This window comes from Crocodylus siamensis, chromosome 2 (assembly GCF_052110815.1).
Source record: "Crocodylus siamensis isolate JL-2025a chromosome 2, ASM5211081v1, whole genome shotgun sequence".
NCBI classification, from domain to species: domain Eukaryota; kingdom Metazoa; phylum Chordata; order Crocodylia; family Crocodylidae; genus Crocodylus; species Crocodylus siamensis.
The window spans coordinates 126,241,347-126,266,456 of NC_143396.1; the positions used below are offsets into that span (position 1 = coordinate 126,241,347).

At 42.4% G+C, this 25,110-nt stretch overlaps 1 protein-coding gene across 5 annotated transcripts in view; it reads right to left on the reverse strand.

Annotated features, from left to right (window-relative positions):
• The window catches only part of GSTCD (glutathione S-transferase C-terminal domain containing), a 157,072-nt gene that overhangs the window by 89,359 nt on the left and 42,603 nt on the right, over window positions 1-25,110 (reverse strand). For all 5 annotated transcript variants that reach the window (XM_090036759.1, XM_090036762.1, XM_090036761.1 and 2 more), the window contains exons 4-5: window positions 22,145-22,399; window positions 21,403-21,496 (exon numbers count right to left, since the gene is read on the reverse strand). In XM_090036759.1, coding sequence (XP_089892885.1) covers window positions 21,403-21,496; window positions 22,145-22,399 — 349 coding nt within the window. The remainder of the gene's footprint in view (window positions 1-21,402; window positions 21,497-22,144; window positions 22,400-25,110) is intronic.

Sequence of the window (25,110 nt, forward strand, 5' to 3'; positions counted from 1 at the left end):
CTCCATTTGTTTCTGAGAATGTCATGTGTAACCTTGTCAACAGTCTTGCTGAAGTCCAGAGACACTATATCCATGGCATTCCCTTCATCCACCCAAGTAGTTACTTTGTCAATGGAGATCAAATTTGCTTGACACAATTTGTTTTTCATAAATCAATGCTGGCTGCTAGTAATCAGCCTTTCCTCCTCCAGAAGCTTGCAAATGGTATCCTTAGGATATGCTCCAGTAACTCCCCAGGTATTGAGGTGAAGCTAGCTGGTCTTTAGTTCCTTTGCATTTTTTGAGGAGGGGCACTATGCCGACCCTTTTCCGGTCCTCTGGTACCTGGCCCCTCTCCCACAACTTAATGAAGATCATTGCCAAGGGCCCGGAGATCTCCGCTGCCAGTTCCTTCAGCTGGCTGAAACTCATCTGGCGTTGCTGACTTGAACTCCTTCAGACCTAGCAAAAGCTCTCTGACTATCTCATTCATTACCTCATCCCTCAGCTTCCCACTTTTTTTTACCCAGATAATCCTAATTAGGTGTCTAGCTGCAGATTTTTTTTTTTAAAGAAGACTGAGGCATAGTAGCTGTTGAATAGCTCCACCTGCTTTGCATCTTCTGTTAGGAGCTCTCCCTGGTTTGTTAAGAGTGGACCCACAACTTGCTTAGACCTTTTCTGACCGAAAAACAGAACATCATCTTGTTGTCCTTAACCTCCGTTGCCAGGTGCAGTTCATTCTTTATCTCTGCCTTCCTGATTTTGCCCCTTCATGTCCTTGCTATTTCCTGGTAAGCTTTCTTGGTGACCTTCCCATTTTTTCCATTGCTTGTATGCCTTCCATTTGCATTTGAGGCATGTTAGAAGTTCCTTGAACAGCCACATTGGTCTCCTGCCATTCTTCCTGTGCTTCTGTTGTGCTGGAACAGTTTCTTTTGGGGCTTCCAATATTGTTCCCTTAATAAGCTCACAGCCCTCCTAGGTATCTTTATCCTTCAGCTATCTTCCCATAAAACCATGCCTACTGACTCCGTGAATCAGATGAAATCTGCCTTTTTGAAATCTAGCATCCTAATTTTGCTGACCTCATGCTTTCCCTTGTCTCAAGATCTGGAATGCTATTGTATCATGATTGTTTCCTCCCATGTTACTCAACACTTTCACATCCTCCACTAGTTGGTCAGGACAAGACCCAAGATAGATGATCCCTTTGTTGTTTTCCCAACCTTCTAAAACAAAGTTGTCCTTCACACAAGTTAGGAATTGGCATTATATTTTATGTTTGTCTGCATTATTCTTCCAAAAAATGTCTGGAAAATTGAAGTCTCCCATCAGTGTCATCCCATTTTTTGAGCACTAAAGGCATGAACAATGTGTGCCCCCAGCGGCAGCAGGAGCGTGGTGGCGGAGAGCTGCCACAGACACCACCAGGACTGTTGGCAGTGGGGGTAGGGAGGGTGGAGGAGTGATGAGCGCTGGCCACGGGTAGGCGACCACCCGCAGGTGCCACCAGCAGTGGCGGTGGCAGCCAGGGGCAATCATGGATTGTCTGCAGACACCACCGGCGGTGGGGTGACAAGTGGCGACCGCCCACAGGCACCACCAACAGTGTTGGCAGCACCTTTTTGCAGGGGGTGCACCACCACACGCAGGGGGTGCTCACGCACCTGCTTGCACCCCCTACACGTCGCCCCTGACTAAAGGTAAGAGTCAAAGTCATGAACCCAATAAAGATCCCAGAAAAATAAAAGATTATCTAAAAAATTATCTTCTGACAATTTGAAATATTGCTTTAGACTGGTCAACTGGTTTTTCTTTGAACTTGGGAGCCCAAAAGACATAGTAAATTGCTGACAGTACACTTTATGAAGCCATATGCATTCATAAATATGCCTAAAAATGTTTGTATACAGACTGTGGCTCACTTGCTAATGAATTGTAAAATTTCATGTATTTTTTCTGTGCAATTTTTTTCTTGCAAAAGTTCAGTAGCACATACAATAGCCAAAAAATTCAAACCTGTGACAGGGCAAGAATAAATTCACATCAACAGTTTCCTAACACAGCCTGCCATGTTGAACAAATGATAAATAGATCACTAACCATGTCAAAATGTTAGACAAAAGGTTATTAAAGCACATCCAGATCTCACACACTACCAGATTTCTCTGAACTACGATCAAACACAACAAATAGGTTTAAGCTCAAAGTTCTGTGACTCTGGTCCTATTTGTGAGCCTGATTTAGTTACGAGCTAAACCATTAACTTCAATGGAAGCACCAAGGTTTACTCCTTCATTAAGGTTTAAATATAATTTAGCTCATGTTTACCAGTACAGGAACAGGCAGGTGTAACCATTATATCAGACTAATATATTCCAGTATAATTTAATAGTTAAAAATATATAATAATAGCAGTATAACTGAGCACACCCTGAGAACTGCAGTTACCTGACACTCAGCTTCCTTTAATAAAATACCTGGCTTGTGACATAAAAATGCATGCACAATCCCTGTTAAGATGAACTCTTTCCACTGTTTGAAACCAAAATGAAACATTTCCTTAGGCTGCTTGATTTGTATAGTATTTTAATGACTGCAACCTCTTCCTCTCCACTATTAAGAAACACAACACAGTCTTGTATAGATTCAGCAAGCGGCTGCCAAGATCACCTTCCTGGTTTCATCAGCTCCCTTCCTTACACCATTTCACTACTACCATTCTTCCAGTGTATTAGACTCAAGCTCCTTACCCTTGGTTTTTAAAACTTATCATAGCCTCCACTAGCACCTTTTATCCACTATCACTGTTGATCTCTAACTCTTACCTGAACAGTGCTGACCTTCATTGACTAATTCCTTGAATTTTCAAATGTGAACTTTGAATGCTTTGTCTCATGCTGCATTTCATGCACTGCAGGAACTACACATAAACATTCCCAAACATCGTCTTACAATTCATTTCTACAAAATGTCAGCAATGGTGGCCTACAAGTACTGATTTCAGCTGACCAGTTTTGTTTCATTGGTACCTCATACCCTGTGTCTGACTGTACGTATCCCACAGTCTCATCTCTGACAGTGAACTCTATAAGACAGATACCCGCTTTCTCTGTTATATGTTTGTACAGCAACCAGCAAAAAGGGCCTGATCCCTGTGATTACAGCTTTTACAAGATTCTTACAATACAAATAAATAATAGAATCTTTTAAAAACTTTCTTAACTTTTGTAGACACAAAAGATGCAACAGTGGGTTCCTATACAATAACTGCAGCTAGTCACACCTACAAAGTGTAATTTCCTTTAGTGACTTTTTTAGTTTGGTGACACAGCCTTTAAGGCTGAAGGTATCCCTTAGAAAATGCCAACTCTTATAGTTTTCACTCATTTTTTTTACTATGAAGAAGTAAAGCAATTTCTGTTGCAAAAAATACAAAAAGACCACAACAGGTCAGACTTTTTTTATTTTACTCTATGGATTCTTATTTGAAATCGCTGGGTTCGTCTCGTGAATTATGTTTGCACACCTAACAGTGCTAATGCTGCATGGTATCCCACAACACACCTGAAAGGATCTCAGAGCACCCTGGTTTAGAATCACTGCTTAGGTCTATGTGGACATTGTTTTCCATGCATCTCTGTACAGGTTGTAATCCAAATAGATCTTGCTGCCCTCTAGTGGCTTGTGAAGATTTTTAAGGTCTAAAAAGTCACATTACACAATGGCTGGCTGAAATGTCAATACACAAACAAAACAAACTTGTCATTCAACTTGGAGCAATTTATATTGCTCTCTCAATTTTCTTTACAGTCAATGTTGCAAAGTTGGATACTATAAGTAGAAAAAAAGGCAACTCTGCTGCTACAGAGGTCAGGAAGCCAGTCTTGGTGCTCTTACTAGAAAAGAGTGCTACATACAAATATTAAAGCAAAAATACACATAAGTACCCTAAAACAGATGTTGCACTCAAATTAAAGCATTAGCTAACTATGTTTGTGTCTGCCACACCATTTGGCAATAATAAACAAAAAAAAGTTTAAATGAGACATGAAAAAATGGTCAAATAAAAGTGCTCAGGGGTTTTGGAAAGTCAAGCCCTAAATATTTACGTCAAGGTATATAATTTGTTATATTACTAAGGTCTGAAATTATGACACAAGGCATAAAATACAGTATTTCTCTATAGTTCTTACAATGTACTACTTTTAAGACTAAATATACTTCTACAGGCAAAAATTGAAACAGAAGCTATTGCATTAAAATAATTCTGAATCTTCATTCCAAGTACTCAACAATACGAATAATTTTAACAGTTTAATCCAGTGATTCTCAGCCTGGGTGTTGTGAGATTCTTTTAAGGATGCCACACAATGCTTGCACTGTTTGGTGTGCAAACGTAATTAACAAGACGAAACCAGAGAATTCAAATGGGAGTCCATAGTAAAAACAATTCTGACCTGTTGTGGTCTGAGTACTCTGCAATAGAAAAAATGTTCTATTTTTTTTCTGTTGTCAAAAAATGAGTAAAAATTACGAGCTGGCATATTCTGAAAGGTGCCTTGAATCCAGCAAGGTTGAGAACCACTGGGTTAATTTCTTCTCCCCAGTCTTATCTCCAAGTAAGGTACATTGTTGTGTAAAAGGGTACTGGTTGTAGCTGTGTTGGTTTAAAGCAGAGGAAAACAGGGTTCTTTGGGTAAATCTGATATCTTTTACAGTCTAATAACACATATCAGATTTACCCAAAGAACCTTGTCTGCCTTGTTGTATAAGACACATTATATCAAATATCCTTCCCCATCATCTGCCTTTGAATATATTTATTTCATTTTTTTCCTCTTGCTTTTAATATGAAAGCCAGCTACTTCCATTCAGGGGCAGACATGTCCTAGAAGATACGGATTTAAATTCAAGAAGGAAGTTTTAAGAAGTGCCTGAAAGGTTTAGGTTCTATTGAGAGCAAATGGAATTCAGACGTAAATCCCTGAAGAGCCTCTGAAAATGTATCCCAAAGTTTCAAAGAGAGGCTGACTTTTCTTTGAAAACTTACAAAAGACTAACCAGGAATTAGCAAAAACAAGAGATATACTGCAGTATATTGTGCAGGAGGGATTTTTTTTTAAATAAGAAGTTAAGACTCATTATTCTGAAGGGAGAAACTAACAGTCATTGTGCCAAGAACAAATCACTACATGTTGTATTCTTCATCAAAGAACAGCACTTCCCAGTACTCGCATCTCAGCAGAAAATTTGAAAAAAATGCACCAAGAGCAACTAGGTAGAATCATATATAATATTTAAATAAAGAAATATTATTGCACTATACACGTTTACTGTATACATGTTCTTTCAAAAGAAGAATAGTAGAAATTGCTTTCATTTGTAATCATATTTAACTAATATAATTAACTTTTACAAGGAAATAGCACTGATTAATTCCAATTCCTCAGATGCATGCACTACAAGTGGAACACTGCATAAAGGCCAGACAAGAATACAGGGTATTGTGTATATCAAACCTATGGGAAACATGACTTTTAACTCACTCATACGGCTGAGCGTGAATTGTAAAAGCATGCTTGTGGGGATTAACACACTTCAGAGCATCAAGAATTTAACTGTAGTTATAAAGCATAATTCACATGAAGAGCTGAGCCTCAACATTCCTCTTCAGGTTTAAAATTACTCCCTAGAGTATCCTATTGAAACAGAAACAATGCTTTTCAGATGTTTCACAGCATGGCTGGTCATCCTATGGAAAAGTTGCCATTCAACCTCATCACAACATCTTCTTACAGTAAAGGACAGATGCCAGCATGAATAGGAACCTATTCTATACGTATAAATCAAACCATGATTGCCAGGCTTTCTGGTTTCTAGTATGTATTTCCTAGTATGTTTACAAAAATATTGTAGCATATGCTGTATTATATGGAGATAATTTGTATTTCAGTGGTAATTAAGAAACACTTAATTTGAATCAGGTTTTTAATTTCTTTAAAAAAATATTCCTTCCACTGAAATAAAAATAAATAAATAATTGAGAGAGAATCGCCATTTAACTATTATACATAAATACACAACTACATAAAACATAGACAGCAACACACGTTTATTTATAATTAAACAAGCATTACCACACTGTCTGAAACTCCATTAAGTTAGGTGCAAATTGCATAAATATAAAATAAAGCAATCCCTGTTCCAAATAACTTACTAACTTACTAAAAGACACAGACTAGTTGTGTGTATGATTCCTAGTTGTATGAATTCATAACTGCTTGCTGCCAATTGAAAAAGTTGACTTTCCATCCATAAACTCATTGGGAGACATCAGTTAATTATATTCAAAGTTTCAACATGCAAGAGACCAACTGTAAGTTGTAACAATGGCCCAAATGAAGGGCAACAAAAGCTCAGCACCATGGAACTAACATGTGGTGGAAATCATTCCTGTAGAATAAATATTTTAAAATTATAATCCAACTGAGATCACTGAGTTCTTGCTGACATAAATATTTTTTAATAATAGAAGTGAGGGGACAACAAACATATCTGGCACACTGCAGTGGTGCTCAACCTTTGGATCTGGAGCCACGTCATCTAGTTCATGAGTCTTCTCATAGGTCCTGAAGTTTGGCAATGGGAGAGTGGTGGCAGGATCCTACCTGCAGTGTTGGACAAATGGTGGCAGCATATTAACTGCTGTATCTCTGGGAGCCATGCAATTAATGCTCCTACTCACACCCGTTTCCAAATTTCCAGACCCGTGGGGAAATCCACAGGCCAAGTGATATGGCACCATGCTCTGGTTCACACTGGCATTAGCATGCAAGGTCTGTCACAGCTGAATCTCAGCAGCTGGAGCTAGCACACACAGCAGTATCAGGATGTGAGCTTGCACCCATGAACCAACTCCGTGTGCCAGTCCCACAGATGGGCTCCAACCTTCAGGGCCAGAAAGGCTGACTACGGGTATATAAGGACTTGAAAATGGTGAATATTTGAGAGAGGTGAATATGTAAATATTTTTTAAGAATGACCACAGAATCTTTCTTAGAAACTCTGAGACTCTTGAGTTCCCCAGATCTCAGACTAGAAAAATACAATGTAATTGTTGTTCACATTTTTTTAAGCTAGCACAGAAGTGAACTGAAGCAGTAGGGAGAGGTTAATGAGAAGCAGTTCTTCCTTCCTTTGAGCTTCACTTGGTTTGTTACCCATGTGGTTTGCAGGCGAAGAACTGTCTGATATGAAAAAAAAAATCAGCTGAAGAAGAAGGATGAGTTCCTGCTTCAGGATACTTGAGATGGAGAAAAAGACTACTAAAACTATAAAAAATAAAACCTTCAAAGGCCTTCAAAAATTGTGACAGACTTGGAAGGGAAATAGAGAACTTCCAAGTGCTTCTTTTAACTCTTTTTGTTTTATAGAATAAATGACTGCCCTGGATCTCATTTTAGAGGCATTGTTGCACTTGCCTTTTAAAGCAAAATTAGAATTTTAGGCTCCACTGCTGCAACTTTCCGATGTGTCCCTTGATTGGAATTTTAATACAATATTAAAGTTTCCAATAAACCTACTTTTAGTTTTTACCTCTTCTGAAAGAACCTCTGGTGTCAAAACTGCACTAAAGAATGCCAGTATAAACCAGGTCAATATAAAGCACTAGCTAAAGCAGAGTTAGTATGTAACATCGAGAAATCTTACACTATAATCACAGAAGTAACTGAGAAGACTTGTCACTACGATATACCAAAAATATGAGGAATGTTACTGAGAATTCAATGCAACTGTAACAGGGAACCCTGGCCCTGTTACTGGGGGAAGGTTACGAGGTCAGTAGGACTGGCAAGGGCCCTTTAAGAGTCGGGTCTTTGTGGCCCAGAGAAAAGGGAAATTCAGGGAGGAAAAAAGCAGCTGCAAGGGACTCCAGGGAGAACCCCAGGGGTGTGCAGGGACAAGCAGCAAAAAGGGACAGGGATAAAGCCCTGCAATGGCTGGTAGCTCTGCTCTGGGGAGTGGATGAATGCTAGAGGAATTACAGTCAAAGGGAAGGCAGCTGGCAGGGTGCAGAGACTGATGAACAACCCCTGGGCTCAGACCCAACAATAGGCTTGGCTGCTCAGAAGGGAACTCAGAGAATAAGTAGTCAGGTTAGAGGGGCATTCTAGCCCTGGCTGGACTCCCAGTTGGATCATGGTGATCAAGAGGTTCAGGGTCTAGACAAGTATAAAAAAGTGGAGCCAAGTGATCCAAAGAGCGCCACAATCTAAGCCTCAGGACACCTCCCACCTAACTGGCAGGCGGGACTCAGGGCAAAAGTTTGGAAGAGCTGGAGTGGGGGGCAGGCTAGCTGGCCACTGGGTGTTAATACAACCCAGCAGGGCTGGTTCCACTACAGCAATTTTACCACCTTATGAATAGGGTGACCATATATCCTGGATTGGCCAGGACAGTCCCACATTTCAGAGGCTGTCTCAGCGTCCTGGCAGTTTGAGAAAATTGAAGCAAAAGTCCCAGATTGGCAGCAACCCACCTGCATGTGTGGCTCCTGAGTCAGGAGCCATGCATGTACAGGCAGATTTGGGGAATTTTGTTTCAATTTTCACCAATCTGGGACTTTTGCTTCAATTTTCTCCAGGGAGCCCAGCTGATGGAGAGGGTCCGGACCCTGTTAGGCTGCAAGCAGAGTCACTTCTGCAGTAGAGTCACGGTCAAGGAAAGGGTATGTGTTTTGCAGGGCCAGGGCTGTGTGTGCGATGCACTGTCCTGTCCAGCCCCTCTTCTGGGAGTGTGCATGCGTGTGTGTGTGTGTTCGCTGCGCTGTCCAGCCTAGCTCCATTCATGCAAGCCATGGGGTTGGGGCTGTGCGTGTGCAGGCACTCCCTATCCTACATTTCCTTATTCCATTCTGTATTTCCCCTCAAATTATTATGGCCACCATATTAATAAAGCATTTATTTACAACTGGCTTATTTGCTATTAATTACTGTTACAAGAGCTTGCAAACAATTTTAATATGAAACCAAAGTCAACTGGATATAATAGATTTAAAATAATAATAATACTGATGACGGTAATAACGATAAAGATTAGGGGTTTTTAGGGGGGAGGAGGGGAGGTTGTGTCTTTTTACAACTAGTTGCATGGTTTTAAGGTGGGATCAGTACAACATCTACAAGTACTTTTCCTAGTCACAGACCCAAAACCTCTTTTGAAAATACCCAAAGGAAAAAGAGTTCCTTTTTTGACAACATTTAATTGCAATATTTTTACCATTTCTAAGTTTTTTACTTTCACAGTTTGCTAATTGAACAGGCATCTTTGCATTTAAACACTATAACCCAAACATTCTGTAAGCCATTTGCCTGAGCAGATGATTTGGCCTAGTATATCTCACACTAACAAATATTTCAACAGCACCTTACCTTGGTTTATTTAATTTGTTGTTCTGTCACATCACTGTACCATTATTTTCTTCTATTGCTCTAACTTGTATGTGATGCTGTCAACCAGAGACAGTTTCTGACCTGTCTAGAATGGATGCTTTCCAAAGTGTTTGAGAGCTATTATTCACTGAGACTAAGATACCTCTTCACATGAATTTGTTTTTTCTTCAAATTTTAATGGCAAGACATATTGTTCCTATATAAGAGCAATCTAAAATGTAAATGAATTTATGTACTAGAGAAAGATTATTTGACTCATTTAAACTAAAGGAAATGGTTAAGAATATATGAAAGGTAGAGCATATATGCACATTAATAGACAAACTACAGGCAACCCCTGCTTAACGCTGTTTCGCTTAATGCTATTTTGCTATAACGCTCATTTTAAATTGATACCTGATTCCAGTTAGTGCTCAGCAAGTTTTGATATAATGCTCACAGTCACCATCTTGGGTCATTAAAAATACTTGCAGACACCATCCTGGATCGTCAGATACTTTTGATTTCACTTAATCTTGTTTCGCTTAACACTCGGTTTTTCAGGAACCAATTAAGAGCGCTAAGTGGGGGTTGCCTGTAAATACACACCCACACTCACACTGGGAGAATGGAGAACACCCCTGCACAGTGTCTGCACGAATGAAATGCAGCACAGTGGGAGTTTTCTGCTGCGTGGCAGGAGAGGGAGAGGGGACCACATGGCATATTGAATCCACATACGCAGGGGGCCTGCATGGAGCAGCACATGCATGCGGCAGTGTGGAGGCCCATACAGTTTGTCAAGGCCCCATGCAGTGCAACAGAGGGTGACTGCACACTGCAACATGCAGCCCTAGGTAGTATGCAGCCCATGGTGTATGTGATCCACAAAATGTGTGGCTGGGGGGCCTGTAGCAGCTAGTCAGTCAGAAGTTGGACAGCCCTGGACCAGATGATCACAAAGCTCATTCTAGCCATAAAGGCTAGGGACAGAAGTTACAAATAAACTGATTTAAGTCATCAGAAACTGGTTTTAAACCTGTAACTGAACAGGCACATAAAACAGTTTCAAAATGGCTGGAACTGGTTTAAGATAAACCTGGTTGAATGGAGTTTCAGACTTAACTAATTTGGGTCAACCTGTTTCATGAAACTTCTGTCCCAGCCCCCTTCCTGGTTCAAGTTAAATCAGAGTCTGCCAGCATCCCAGCATGCTTTCCAGCCGTGGGTTGGGCTGTGCTGTCTGCTCCAGGGGGGAGGGCAGAGGGGGGCAGGGACCGCCCCTCCAGGCAAACCCCAGAGCCAGGGAGGGGGGCTAAACACCCCCTTCCCCTGGGTACAGAGCTGCCCTGCCCAACTGGCTGCAACTGTGGACTACAAATCCCAGAGGCACCTGGAAGCAAGAAAAAGAAGTGATGAGCAACCCTGCTGAGCCCTGCTTCTGTGATTCTTGACTGCAAATCCCAGAGACCTGGGGGGTACAAGGAAGATGAAGTGAATACATAGCCCATGCTAATTACATGCCGGAGATCCGTGCAATAGCACTCCCCCCCGGCTTCTGGCCTGAGCCACTGCAGGCACGTGGCTGCATTTTCTGAACCAAAAGTGAATGTGTGTCCAGTTGTTTCTCAGTTTAATCTCTGCAGTTTAGACTAACCTGCAAAGACTGAGCTGATTCAGCTTTGGGCTTTTTGACTGTCTGTACTTAGCCAAATTGTATAAAGCTTTGAACATAAGGGAGAACAAATGATGAAAGGACTGGGGTACAGAGCCGTTCTCTCCTTAGTCTGTATTTCATATATGGACAAGACTTCACAGTTGTTACTATTGAATGGTTCTGATGATTTGTGCCTAAAAAATGAGCCTCTTAGTCCACTTCCTGGTTGCTAGGTATCCAGATCATACAAACCATGAGTTACTTGCTTAGATGTCAGTCTCTGCAGAAAGTTCTAGGGCTCTATTATACCTACAGATGGTAAATTCACTGATGATATAAGTAAGGTCTTTGCCTTCAAAGTGTAGAGACCCAAAGAAGGACTATATAATACCTCAAAGCTTCTTTAAATCTATCCCAACTTTGCAATTAGTCCAATAAAATGATACGATACATAACATCTCTTGCCTGTCACATTTCCCGGACCATCATGGCTACAAAATCAGTTCAACACTAGGCACTTAATGATTACTTTGTATCAGCTGTCTCTAAATAAAGACAAAACCAAATAAAGACAAAAACAACCAACCTCACATGAAACCATATACAGCCTTCACTTGGATATTATTTTCAAGCAGTCTTCCTAACACCTAATACAAGATAAACAGTGGGGCTGTGCGAAGCTTCAGCAGCTGATTTGATTTGGAGAAGATACAGCCCAATTTGGCAACCAAATCGCTGAATCTGAATCAAATCAGGAGACCCATAAAAAGCTCCAAACTGAATCGGAAGCTTCCAAACTGATTTGGAAAAGATTCGGCCGTAGACTAAACAGGCAGCAGTCCTTGAGGACTCTGGACTCTTTTCCACCACCCCCCGCCCACCACAACAGACTTCCCAGCTGGAGGCAGCTGTGTCCAGCATCCTCAAGGACTGCTACCTGTTTAGTCTATGGCTGAATCTCCAAAACAACGCCAAATCTTCAGATCTGAATCGGCTGAACTGAATCACTGTCCCTCCGAATCAGTCAAATCTAAGTCAAATACTTGTCACTTTGCACAGGCCTTCTAATCAGCATATATTTTAAATCAAAATATTGGAAAAGAAGTTCCCTATGGACTTAGACTTGGGAGGAGGGAGGGGGAATGGAGGTTGGGTGAAATGTGTGAAGGAACAATTACCAATACAGAGCTCTGTATTTGTAAAGTAAGGTAGTCAATAAACTCAGGCCTTGAGAGATTATCCCAGAGGACAAGCTAAATTGTTTTGCAATTGCATTATCTAAAAGAAGGAGAAGTTTGTCTTTAAAATCAATGGCTGCCAGATTTTTAAAAACATTTTTTGCATTTTACAACTAAGTGTGCAATAATGTTTGTAGTGATGTACTGTCATTGATGAAGGAAACTAAGTCTCTTGAAAAACAAAAATGAACACAACCACACCTGTAATACATAATTCAGGTTTCCTTCTGCAAGGAAAAGAACACTTTACTAAGACATAGTACACTTAAATTCTGATGGCCATTAGGCTAAGAATTCAAATCATGACTTGCAAATAACTGATGTCAAAACTAGGCAATACAAGGTATCCCCTATTACAGGGGTGTCAAACTGACCCCATGCCCCAGGGTATACCTGGACCACACGCAGACCCAAGAAGACCTGCCCGGACAAGTCTGGCCCAGGGCTTGGGGCAGTTGTAGTAGGGCTGCTGACAGCTGCCACCGTGGGACTAATGGATTTGGTATCACTGGGACTGGTGTCAGTGTGAGAGACAATTTGCTGTAGCGGTGGTGACAGGACAAGCAGCCACAGGGCAATTGGGGCTGAATCAGCACAGCCCTTGTTCGTTTTCCTGCCACTAAGGGCCATGCCCCCTTGGGCGTTGGGGCCCCCAAATTCTGCAGCAAGTTAATACCTTCCTAATGACACCCCCAACTTCTGCAGACTGCCAATAGCCCAATGAGCCAGCTGAAGTAGTTCTACAGGCTGGATTCAGCTCATGGGCCTTATATTTGACACCCCTGCCCTGTTCAATTACAATGTAACTCACAGGAAGTCAAGCCCCTGTTTTCACCAAGGTCCTGTGATTTTAAATATATACAATATAGATTATTATATGAACTAATTCAGTAGATTCTAAACACACATTAAAGATAAACTTCCATTATTGTTGCCCTTTTAGTAATCTTTTCTCTGAGTCTTGGAATGTGTTTTCTCCAAGATGTAATATATGAAATTATACACATGCTTTCAAATCTATCAATTCCCTTAGAAGTCAGAAAAGTTAAATGTAAAGAGGGGATAAGTAACAATCTGTATACTGCCCAATCAAGGGAACTTTCTGCCAGGTTCATAAGGTCATTTCATTGGTCCACTCAAATTGCTGTTGACCACAAAGCTATCATAAACCGAACAAACAAAATGGACTGAATTTACCAGTATTCTAATATCCAAGTATATTTACATTGCCATGCTACAGATTAACATCTACTTCTGCATCTGGACAGCAGGCCTGAAATAACCTTAAAATGTAGGCTTTTTAAACTTTGTAAAGGAAGAGCTTCATTTATTTATTTATTCAAATAGTATTCAAAAATGCAGAGTGAGAAGGGAAATAAATTCTAAAAAGAATTGTATAAAGTTATGAACATGCTTCATAGGGAAGAGCTATATTAAAATATAAGAAGAGGGGAGGAGTGAAATGGACTTGTGTTTAAAGCCAAACACAACAAGTAGATTTGACTTCAAAGGTGGCTCAGGATGTGTGCTTAGTTCTTCTTTGTTTTCAACTTTTAAGTATAAAAACCCCATGAATTCCACTATAAATCTGACTGATTTATAATGGAATTCCCAACCCCATGTCCTGCTCCTCCCAAGTGTGAAGTATAGCTGGGAGGGACTCTATCCACAGGAAGATATTTCAGTACATACATTCTTCAGTCCTTTGATGGGGGAAGGGAGGAATCTCATTTAAAGAGAACTTCATTTTCCCTTATCAATTTAATCTATTATGATAACAGCTGCTTTGTTTGCAAAACATTATCTCTCAAGCTAATCTCTAAGCAGATGCCACTTTCAAGATAATCATAAACTTACTTCCTGTAGTTTACTGCCTGCTATGTACATCTTGCAGGTAATATTACAGACAGTCCCAAGCAAGCAGCTATAGATTTATTCTTGACGCACACATAAGTTGTCTTTGTAAAGGACTATCATCACAGGTTTTGTGTGTTGTCTGTGTATCTGGCTGGAATCAATTCATACTGAAGGTTTCTTTTACTACTTTCCGTTTAACAAGAATTTCACTCTTGAAAGAAGAGGAAGCAGATTCAAATGTGTGAGGTTATGGGTCAGTTACTGTCTGATTTCAAACTCCACAGCTGAATAATAACAATAAAAACAGAGAAACAGAACCACATTTGTTTTGAAGAAAAATGATTCCCTATTACCAAAAAAAGGCTTTTTCAAAGTAATTTTAAGGCTAAGTACAGACGGTCAACAAGACCAAGGCTGAATCAATTCAACCTCTACAGATTTCTCTAAACTGCAGAGATTGAACCAATAAGCAAGCAAAAGGCAACCAGACCCCTGAAGCGGCCCATACTAGTAACTGAATGGGCGCTAAAGCATGCCTCCCAGCTTGCCAGCCGTTACAGAGAACCAAGAGCCAGGTGGTTTTCCTAGGCACACCCAGGCCAACTGAGAGGTGGGAGAGAAAAAACCATCCCTCCAGCCTTGGTTCCATCCCCCAGAGCCAGAAGCGGGGCTACAGTTCCCAGCCACACACCCTTCTCAGCCTCTGGGCTAGCTGAGGGGGGTAGGAGGGAAGCCCATAGGCAGTGGAAGGCTAGGGCTAATGGGGCTTATCCTACCCAAACTAATTTCACAGTGGTTGGTGACAGCAGCAGCACCACCACAGCACCACCGTCCTGCAGCACCCACTGTCGCTTGGTGTGCAGCCAGTGCCCCACATGCGCTCAGCTCTGCATAGCACCACTGTCACGTCCTGCCACCGCAGCACTTAACCCAGCACCCGGCCACGTGCTCCTCTGCCACCACGTACAGCACCAGCACACTCTGGCCCCGCAATGGCCCTGTGAGAGGGAGGGAGGGACAGGGGTCAGGCAGGCAGTTTTACTCAGCCCCCCCAAATAATGTTTTCCACTACTGCCTACAGGGAAGCCCCTACCAGAGCTTGACTCCACCCCCAGAGCCAGGAGCCATGCCCCCTGCTCAGCCTCCAGGCTGGTTGAGGGCAAGAAGGCAGGGCAGGAAGGGAAAAGAAACACATACCAGGGCTTGGCTCCAATCCCAGAGCCAGGAGCCATGTCTCCTCCTCAGCCTCTGGGCAGGCTGAGGAGGGAGGGAAGCCTGCAACATGGGCTGGGCTCTGTCCACCGCAGAGCCAGGAGCAGAGGTGGAGTCCCCTAGCCATGCACCCTTCTCAGTCTCTTGGTGGGCTGTGTGGGGCAGTGGGGAAGGGAGGTCCTGCTCCTGGTTCTGGGGGCAGAGCTAAGCACCCCACTGTGGGGTTCCCTCCCCGCCTCTTCTCAGGCAGCCCCGAGGCTGAGGAGGTGGCAGGGCTCCAGGCTCCTGGCTCTGGGGGGTGGAGCCAAGCCCCCACTGTGGGCTCCCCTTCCCCTCAGCCAGCCTGGAGGCTGAGGAGGGGCATAGCTCCTGGTTCCCAGATCCAGGCTCTGAGAGGCAGAGTCAAGCCCCAGCTGCAGGCTCCCCTTGCTGCTCCCTGAGCCAGCAGCACCTGGGTGGCAGACTGGTTTCCCCCTCTGGCTGGATGTCCAGTGCCAGGCCAGAGGGGTGGGTTTCCCCGCCCCCTACCCTCCCCCATCCAACCAGAGAACTAATGGTGCTCTAGCTGGGGAGCAGAGGGGTGGGGTAGATTCTGCTCCACTGAAGCAGAGATCAAAGCCCAGGGCTCCAAAGCATCCTGGGATGCTGGAGGACTGTGAGGTAACTTAAACTGAGAGGGCCAGTGACTACTGGTTGTGTGGGCTCTGCCACTGCAGGCAGGGAGGGAGCCACCACCACCTCAGGCAGGGAGGTGGGAGCCCCACTGCTCTGGGGGAGGAGGTGGGCAGGGGGAAGCCGCCACAGCCTCAGGCAGGGGGAAGGTGTGCTGCTCTGGGAGAGGAGATGGGAGGGAGGGAGGGAGCCGCCATGCTAGAGGCCAGAGAAGGTGGCGGTGGCTGAAAGCGGGGGGGGACACGTAAGCACTCCCTCATTCATGATAGGCAACTGGCTAGTAAAACAACTACTTTTGAGCCACAGTTTGTCATGGGACATTTTCTTTGCACCGCCATACAGCATTTAAAACTTGCTCACACTCTCACCAACCTAAACCTGGTTTTATTTGTAAAACTCATACAGTTGCCAACATACGTTTTGCCTGATTGGCTGATGTATCTTGCAACACCTTCTTTTCTCTTGCCACCGTTCTTTGCTTGCTCAGCTCCATTATCGTATCCTTTCACCTCTGCACCTTCCAAGATATCTGCCGCAAATCTCTCTAAGTCCTCTATTCAGCGCTATAGACGAGGCACCATGGTTTCCAAGTTCCAATTGCAGTTAAGCACCTAAGGACCTTTAGGTGCTGACACACGTGCAGCTCCCTAGTCTAACTCATGGTACTACACAGGAAGTGCCATGAGTTAGACTGACACTCCCGATCCAACAGACATTTGCTGTTGGATCGGGGGGAGGTGACGTTGATCCACCTCCTATTAGGAGCTGATGAGGGAAAAGGTGCTGTGCATCTGCTGCGTCATCCCAGCCCTGCCCCCAGCCATGCTGACAGATGTTAATGAAAGCGTTCCACTTTGGAGCACCTTCATCTGAACCATCATACAGACACTGTGGGGCTGGGTCAAACTAATATGCTGTTTTTTCTGGTAAAGCACATTTTGTTTTGGTTTTTTTTAATGCCTGTAAACAGCCTAAATCATCATTAACACAAAACATTTAAAAAATACAACATAACTTGATGTCCAATGTTATACCAATGCAAACTTTTATGGCAGAACTGTAACACCCTAACACTGAAAGTGTTGACAGCAGCACCATCTGCAGATGCCACTTTATTTATATAAAAGTTGAAATATATGGCAATGTTGGATTTATAAAACATAAAATATTAATAAATTGATCATCTGTCAATGATGTAGGCAAGGTTCACATATTCATAAATCCCTCAATGGGGATATAATTTAAGGTGAGGAATTAAATTAATCAGAAAGTTAATCCACATATTAGGAGTCAAAAGGTAGAAGCAGATGCAAAATTTTACATATTACTTCACTCTGTTCTCAGTAATGCACCATTTTTAGAAACTGCTGACATTCTGAGTAAGGTTGATAGAATTTTAATATTTCTAAAATAAAATGAGAATAGGATAGATTGTTCAATCACTGAGTGTTATCTGAGTGAAAGTCAATTATGATGCTAGAATCTCTCATTCTGAGGAAGTAAATTATCCCTCTTAGAAGTGAATGAAATTTGTTTTCAATATAAACAAAACAGGTGTTGGCATTGTCATCAATAGCTCTTTGCTGTAACAAGTAACTATGACAGTAAAGTGGGACAATTAAACTTATATACTGACCAACGCATTTCAAGTGTTTCAGTATAACACCACTAGCACAGAAAGCATAAATATTTAATTTAAGGTAACACAAAGCTAATACCAAGTATATTATTCATACAGTGAACTGAAAATACTATTTGCCAGCAAATTAAATTAACTAAGGATAAAAATAAAATGTGTTTCAATTGTAATATTTGCTTTCGCGTTTCAAGTGATATGAACATTAATAAGAGTAACTTTATTTACCAAAGTAGAAGAGTAATCTATTTGAAAGCTATTTATAAGCCAGAATTGAATTATTCAAATACAGTTTAAAGCCCTGTCAGAAGCAGTTACTTTGGTTTCCCCAGAATGTCAGGCATGGTCTAATAATAAAATAGTGAGAATTCAATTCAAATAATAATGATCAGCCTCAGTCATAAAAAATAGGCAAATGAGTACAGTCAAAGTCAGAAAGGCACAACTGAACATGGAGCAAAATCTAAACTGAAAAACAATGTTAGTTTTACCAGCAATTTTTTTCTTCCATCTCATTCCCCATCTCCTAAACAGAAATCATAATCCTTGGGATCCTCATCAACTCATTTATATGTAGAGTGCTGGTGGAGCTTTCTTTGGAGGAACCTGAAACCTCTCTCTACTGCCAGTCTTGCTAAACTCGCAACATTTTCTCTACAGAAGTATTTTAAAAAATGAAGCAAAACTAGAAAAACAGATTTTATAAAATAGGATTGAAGAACATAAGATAAAACCAATCTGCAGGTGTCTTTTTGTAACTCTCTCAAGAGAAAGGTTTCAAAACCTGGACAGAGAAGGAAAATCCACGACTTCTTGCTAAAGAACTGTTTCCAGCACAGGAGAAGTTTTCAGGTGCAGCGTCCATTAAAAAAACCTATTTCCCTTATAAATCTTTCTAGACATTTTCCTATCAAAAAGAGAAACTAGCCATCAAGGCGAATTTGAACTGAAACTGACAGCCCCATGTTTGAAGAGAGGAAGCAAAGAAAGAATCACACATCAGAAACTTTTAAAGCAAGTTTGATATGTCACTTTTACGATGCTTTCCATAAAACTATAAATCAGGTCACAGCAAAGCTGAGGGCACTTATGTCATTAAGAACTGCATTTGAAAGTCAGAAGAAGGTGAATGTCAGAAGGTGACTGTGCCCGCCGGGCCCTGCTTGCTCATGAGGGCACCGCCCTTCAGATGTTGGCTCCGCCCCGGGACCCTTGAGGGCAAAGCAGATGTTCTTTCACTCCATCGCTGCCCCCACTCTCGCCTGCCACATCTTGGTGTATCGTCAATGGGGGGGGGAAGTCGTCTGACGGGTTCTCGTTGCCCAGGTCCACCCGACAGATGTACACGGGGCTCCAACCACCCCTACACCCTGGCCTTACGCCACCTTCTGGAGCTGGCCCTGAGGAGGAGGCACATGGCTCCTCTTGCCCATCTGCCGCCTTCCTTTACCCCTTTTCTCTATACCAAAAAGGTCGAGCCTCTATAGTTACGGATCTGGCTCCACACCCTCAGCCCCTAGGACCTATGCTTCTAATAGGCTCGGGCACCCACGGTCCCAGTGGCGACCCCGCCCCGATCTGGCTCCTCCTTAGGGATCCTTGCTGCCCTACCGCGCCCAGCATGCACCTGGCTCTGGCAGGTCCTCCGCGGTGACTTCCCTTGGCCGCTATCCAGTTCAGACGCCTCCCATCTGCTGCCGACTCCTGGAAGCTGCTGCCGGCTCCTTCTCTCCAGCTCCTCCTGCTCTGGCTCCCTGTCCTTCCAAGGATGCCACGGGCCCTCACCCTCCTCTTCCTCCATCAACAGATTTCCCTCTTTGGGGCCATCCTCCCCCTCCGTTACAGCTGCCACCGCTTTTATCTTCACTGGCCGGCGTTCGACGCTGAAGTCACCGGCCAGCTGCAGCTGAATGAAGAGCCGGCTCATGAGCCGCGTGGGTTTCCCTGGGGCATCTCCTGCCGCCGGTGAGTTCCTGTGTCACCCCGGCCTCCAGGACAGTGACAATTCATTTCTGGTCATTCTGATCTTAGACATAATGACTGACCATAAGCTGAATATAAGCCAATAGTGTGCTCTTGCTGTGAAAAAGGTCAACTGCAAACTGGATTATATTGACAAGCGTGTCACTTGAAAATCAAGGGAAGTGATTTTTCTCTATTCAGCACTGATGAGGCCTCATCTGGAGTACTGTGTCTAGTTTTGGGCCCCACACTTCAAGAAAGATGTGGATGGAGGATTGAAAAGAGTCTAGCAGAGAACAGAAAAAAAAATATTAGAGGCCTAGAAAGCATGACTTCTGAGGAAAGACTGAAAGAGCTAGGGTAATTTAGTTTGGAGAAGAGAAGATTGAAGGGGGTTTGACAAGTCTTCAAATATCTGGAGGGCAATTAGAGAGGATGGAGAAAAACTTTTCTCTGTAGTTACAGGCTACAAGACCATAAGCAATGGCCTCAAGCTGCAGCAGAGAAAATTTAGGTTGAATATTAGGAAGTACTTTCTGAGTAAGAGTCAGGTATTGGAACAAGCTACCTAGAGAAACTGTGGAATCTCCATCCTTGGAAAATTTCAAAAGCAGGTTAGAACAGACACTTAGATGGCATAATTTAGTCAGGGATGATCCACAACTGAATCAGGGGCTGGACTAGATGACCTTGTAAGGTCCCTTCCATCCCTAATTTCTACAATCCTATGACTTCCAAAAATGTATTGTTTGGCAAGAGACATTATTTCTATATATTTTAAGGTAAAGAGGAAATTTCTATGCATAAAACCATTATGCTTCTTAAATGGATCATAACACGTAACTGTCTGATGAAGTATTTCACTCTGTTAGCCTTTCAGCAAGTCTCTACAGGTATGTCTACCTTTGCATCACCCACCCCCAGGAATAAAATCAGTCTGCACAAAGCTCCATGCTACTGCAGTTAGCTCCACCAGTACTCTAAACATACTGCATCAACCCTTCTCCCTTTTTCTACAGAAATATTACTTTTCACTAGATTCCTAACGGCTGGCAAGGAAATTATATTATGTCAATTGTACTCAATACTCAGGCCATCCCTGAAAAGGATCAAAGAAAAGAGACCAAACACTTGTTTCTGTCTTGTAGAAGTGTTCTCAACCTAGATAGAACCAAAGCACAGCAGACAATTGTAGCAGGAAGCCTAAAGAAGAGAAGTTTGGTGCAAGTTCTCACAAGTTGGGGTTTGTTTTTTTTACTAGAGGATATTTTTTGACACTGATTAAAAACAGGTGTTGTTTCAGAGGCAAAGGAAACCAATCACAACAATACTCACTATTACTTGAACCCATAAAGGCATCCTAAGGTCACAGCTGAAAATATAACAATGGACATGTGAGGATAAACATACCATTCACTGTGGACTCAGGAGATCTTGTGGCTTAACGACCTGGGAACTGGCCTAGGACTTGGGGAAAATGAGTTCTTTTTCTGACATGGCCACTGGTCTGCTGCATGACTTTAGGCAAGTCACTTCATCTTCCTGCCTTAGTTTCCCCATAGGTGAAATGAAGTTAAAATGATACCTACCCTCCTTTGATCAGCAGCTTTAGCTTTACTGATGAAGAGTGTTTTGTAAAACTTAGACACTATTATTTCTATTTTCCCAAATAAAAAAACCTGACAATTAACCTTACTTGAAGAATTATTGCTTTTATAGGTAAAGCAGAGAGGAAAAAAACAGACCCTCTACCTTCTCCAGGATTGACTGCTGCTGGTAGTTTGCTCCAGTCCAGTGTCCAGCATGGGGTTGGGTGAGGAGAAAATGTTGCTTCAATGCCTCTTTCCTACATATAAGAAATAATTCGATTCAATTAAAGTCTACAGGATCTTGATCCTGTGCCCACTGAAGTCAGCAGCAGGGTTCCTACAGACTTAAATGGTGCAGGATCATACAACAGTACAGCTGTCTCTCCATAATATTGTAGCTATGTTCTCTGTGCTTCCCCACCATTCATTTTCCAACGGAAGCACTATATTGGCTTTCACGAAAAAAAAGGTGATGGGCATTTTTATATTAGCTTTGACAAAACCTAATTTGGTTCCCCAATGCTCTCAGTTCAGCATAAACAGTAATTCAAACAATTATTAAACCCAAATACCAAAAGCAGCTATTTATTACATTTCTAGAACTGGTCCTTTTTTTGCTTTTGTGATGATTAGCAACATTTCTGTATTTTCATCAAAAACATCATCTTATTTCCTAGTTTCTGATAGTCTTAATATAAATGTAATACAAATTAAATATAAATTTTAAAACATCTCTAGCTCAACAACAGAGAGAGAAAAAGATTTATTAAAATGATGAATACATCCAGAGGTGTTTTCCAAGCACTTCTCATTAAATGGTACATTGCCCTAATAAGTATTTGGGCAAAATTGTAATTACAACCTTATTATTATTATTGAAATAACAAATTAAGAAGTTTAATTACCATTAACTTTGTCATGGTTGGCCTTGGACCACCTATAAACTGTTTGTCTTCATGGTCCTCTTCTGACCCATCAGAAAATGTACTGAAATCTTGGAGATGTTCTTCTGGGGAAGACAGCAAGTCTGGAAACTGGAGAAACTGCATATTGCTCTTAGAAGCAGCTGCCTTTACTCCAGGTACTTCCTGAACTCTTTGGTACCAACCCAATATCAGAGGCAAATTTAATAGTTTTCTGTTCTGCTTCTTACTGAAAAGCTAGAAAATAAAATTCAAAATTTACTTAGCACTACAAGTTTTAGCATCTGATTTCCAAAATAGTACGCTTGCATAACAGAACAGAGCTTTGCTCCTCCCTTACTACCCATACTAGGGGATGGGTGGCTAGTGCCAACTTGATTCTTTCCCCTCTACATTAGACAACAGCTTCCCTGAAAGGTAAAATTCTCCATTTAGAGACAGAATCCATAAATCCTTCAATAAGTAGTGTAAGCTTTACAATGACCATATACACTGAGCATTTACAGACAGAATCCATATATCCCTCAATAATCTTAGCATTATAAAAAATGTTACCATTTCAAACAAGAAAGTGTTTTCAAGAAAGTTATTTAACAATGTGAATTTAAAGTTAAATAAAAATATGTGTGTTTTTCATTTGTATCCACCTTGGTGCTCCCTGAATGTTGGCTCATAATTGTGAATCTGTCTCCCAGAATCTACTTTCACCACCACACATTTAATTTGTAATTATGGTTCTACTTTAAAAATCTTTAGGAACCTCTTTGGACTATGCCTCATCAAAAAAAGAAAAAGTAAGATAGAGAGAGGATATATAATGCTAAGTAGAGCTCAGCATAATGAATTCTGATAAATACCTCTAATTCTTCCGGGGGAAAAAGGGGTACCAAAGGTACCAAAAATGCAAAGATAAAACAGATAAGGTTTTGTCCTTTACACAGCATTCAAAAGAACATTAGCCATTTTACTGACATTTCACAGAATAGCATTTGTTTTCTAAAGAGCTTACCTGATGGATCTTATCTACGCATGGTTGGAAAAAATCGTATAATCATTATCTTTCTGACAACCTTTTCCCTTTACAAAAGATAGATACACGTGTCTTTTTAATGGTAAAATAACTGAATTTGAACAACAAGTTTGCAGAACTTATTGCAAAAGCCAACAGGTACTCTTAGCAATATAATGGCAAACATTAAGCCCAACTGTAACATTCTTATCATTATGTAGACGTAAATAAGCAATATGATTAAATGAAAGTCCTTCCAACATATTTAAATGAAAATAGAACAATTTGCTTCAGCTTCTGTTTTTAGTCCTTACAGCTTGCCTAATGGGAGCCTATGTGTGACCACCAATGTCAATGGGAACAACCCATACAGGGCGATGAGTCCAACCCCACAATGTATGAACACTTGGGAAAATTATCTTGGCTGGGAGTTTGCTGTATCTGGATTTTAAAATGACTATCTTGTTATTTGTACTGATCTACTCTCTTGTAATTTTATACCAACACCAAATAATTAGTAGTGAAAAAGCTTACTCATTTTAAATTGCTTGCCTGCATTTAGGATGAGCTGTTGAAATAATGTGTGCATTACTGAAATCTAACTGGGGCACCATTGGATCTAGGGTTTTGCAAAAGAGGTCAGCTGATGGATACAAGATGCAAATCAGTAATAATATGTTTATCACGTGCATCATTACAAAAGAGTTGGCTCCAAATTATCTAACACTTTGGCTAAGTACAGACAGTCAAAAAGCCTGAGGCTGAATTGATTAAATCTTTGCAGGTTTATCTAAACTGCCTAGATTGAACCAACAAACAAGTGAACTGATGTTCGCTTTTCAAACCAAAAAGGCAGTCAGACCCCTGTAGTGGCCCACACCACTACCCGGGGGCACTAGGGCACAGCTCCCACCCTGCCAGCTACTGCAGAGAGCTGGAAGCCTGGTGTTCCTTGAGGCATGCCCCCTCCTCAGCCTCCAGCCAGTGGAGCAGAACTGAGGGACCGCTCCACACACACTCACAGACCCCCAGCTGGGGTCTTCCCAGTGTAGGGGGAGGGCGAAAGCTCCTAGCAGGGCATTTCTCCCCCTCTCTCTCCTTTCTTATGCCTGGCCGGGAGCTGAGCAATCCCCCTAGTCATGCCCCCTACTGAGTCCTGGGCTGGCTACGGAGGGTGCATGGAGGGAAACTTGCCACCCCACCCAGCCCCACACCCCCAGCCAGGGTCTCCCCTACGCAGGAGGAAGGAGGAAAGGCCCCATTTCTCCCTCCCTCCACCCAGAGCCAGGAGACAAGCAATTTCCATAGCTACATCCCTACTTCAGTCCCAGGACAGCTAAAGAGGTATGGGGGGGGGAACCATCTCCCTCCTGCCCCCCCCACCCAGCACTGAACCCCCAGTCAGCGTCTCCCTAGGGTGTGGGGGATGCAGGAAGCTCCTGATGAGGCATTTCTCCCTCTCTCCCCCCATGCCTGGAGCCATAAGCCAGGCTGATGATCACCAAGCTACACCCCCTCCTCAGCCAGCTGAGCAGGGAGTGGCGGGGGGGAAAACTACCCCCAGCCTGGCTCTGCACCCCCAACCAGGGTCACAGAATCACAAGAAGTTAGGGCTGGAAGGGACCTCAGGAGGTCATCTAGTCCAACCCCCTGCTCAGAGCAGGACCCTCCCCAACTAGATCATTCCACCCAGGGTTTTGTTGAGCTGGGCCTTAAAAACCTCCAAGGATGGAGGTGCCACCACCTCTCTAAGTAAATTGTTTCAGTGCTTCACCACCCTCCTAGTGAGAACGTTTTTCCTAATAGCCAACCTAAATATCCCTTGATGCATCTTGAGCCATTGCTTCTTGTTCTGTCATCTGTCACCACTGGGAACCAATGGGTCTCCCCAACTCCAGAGAAAGCCCCAGCAGGGTGTTTCTCCCTCTCCTCCCCCCAC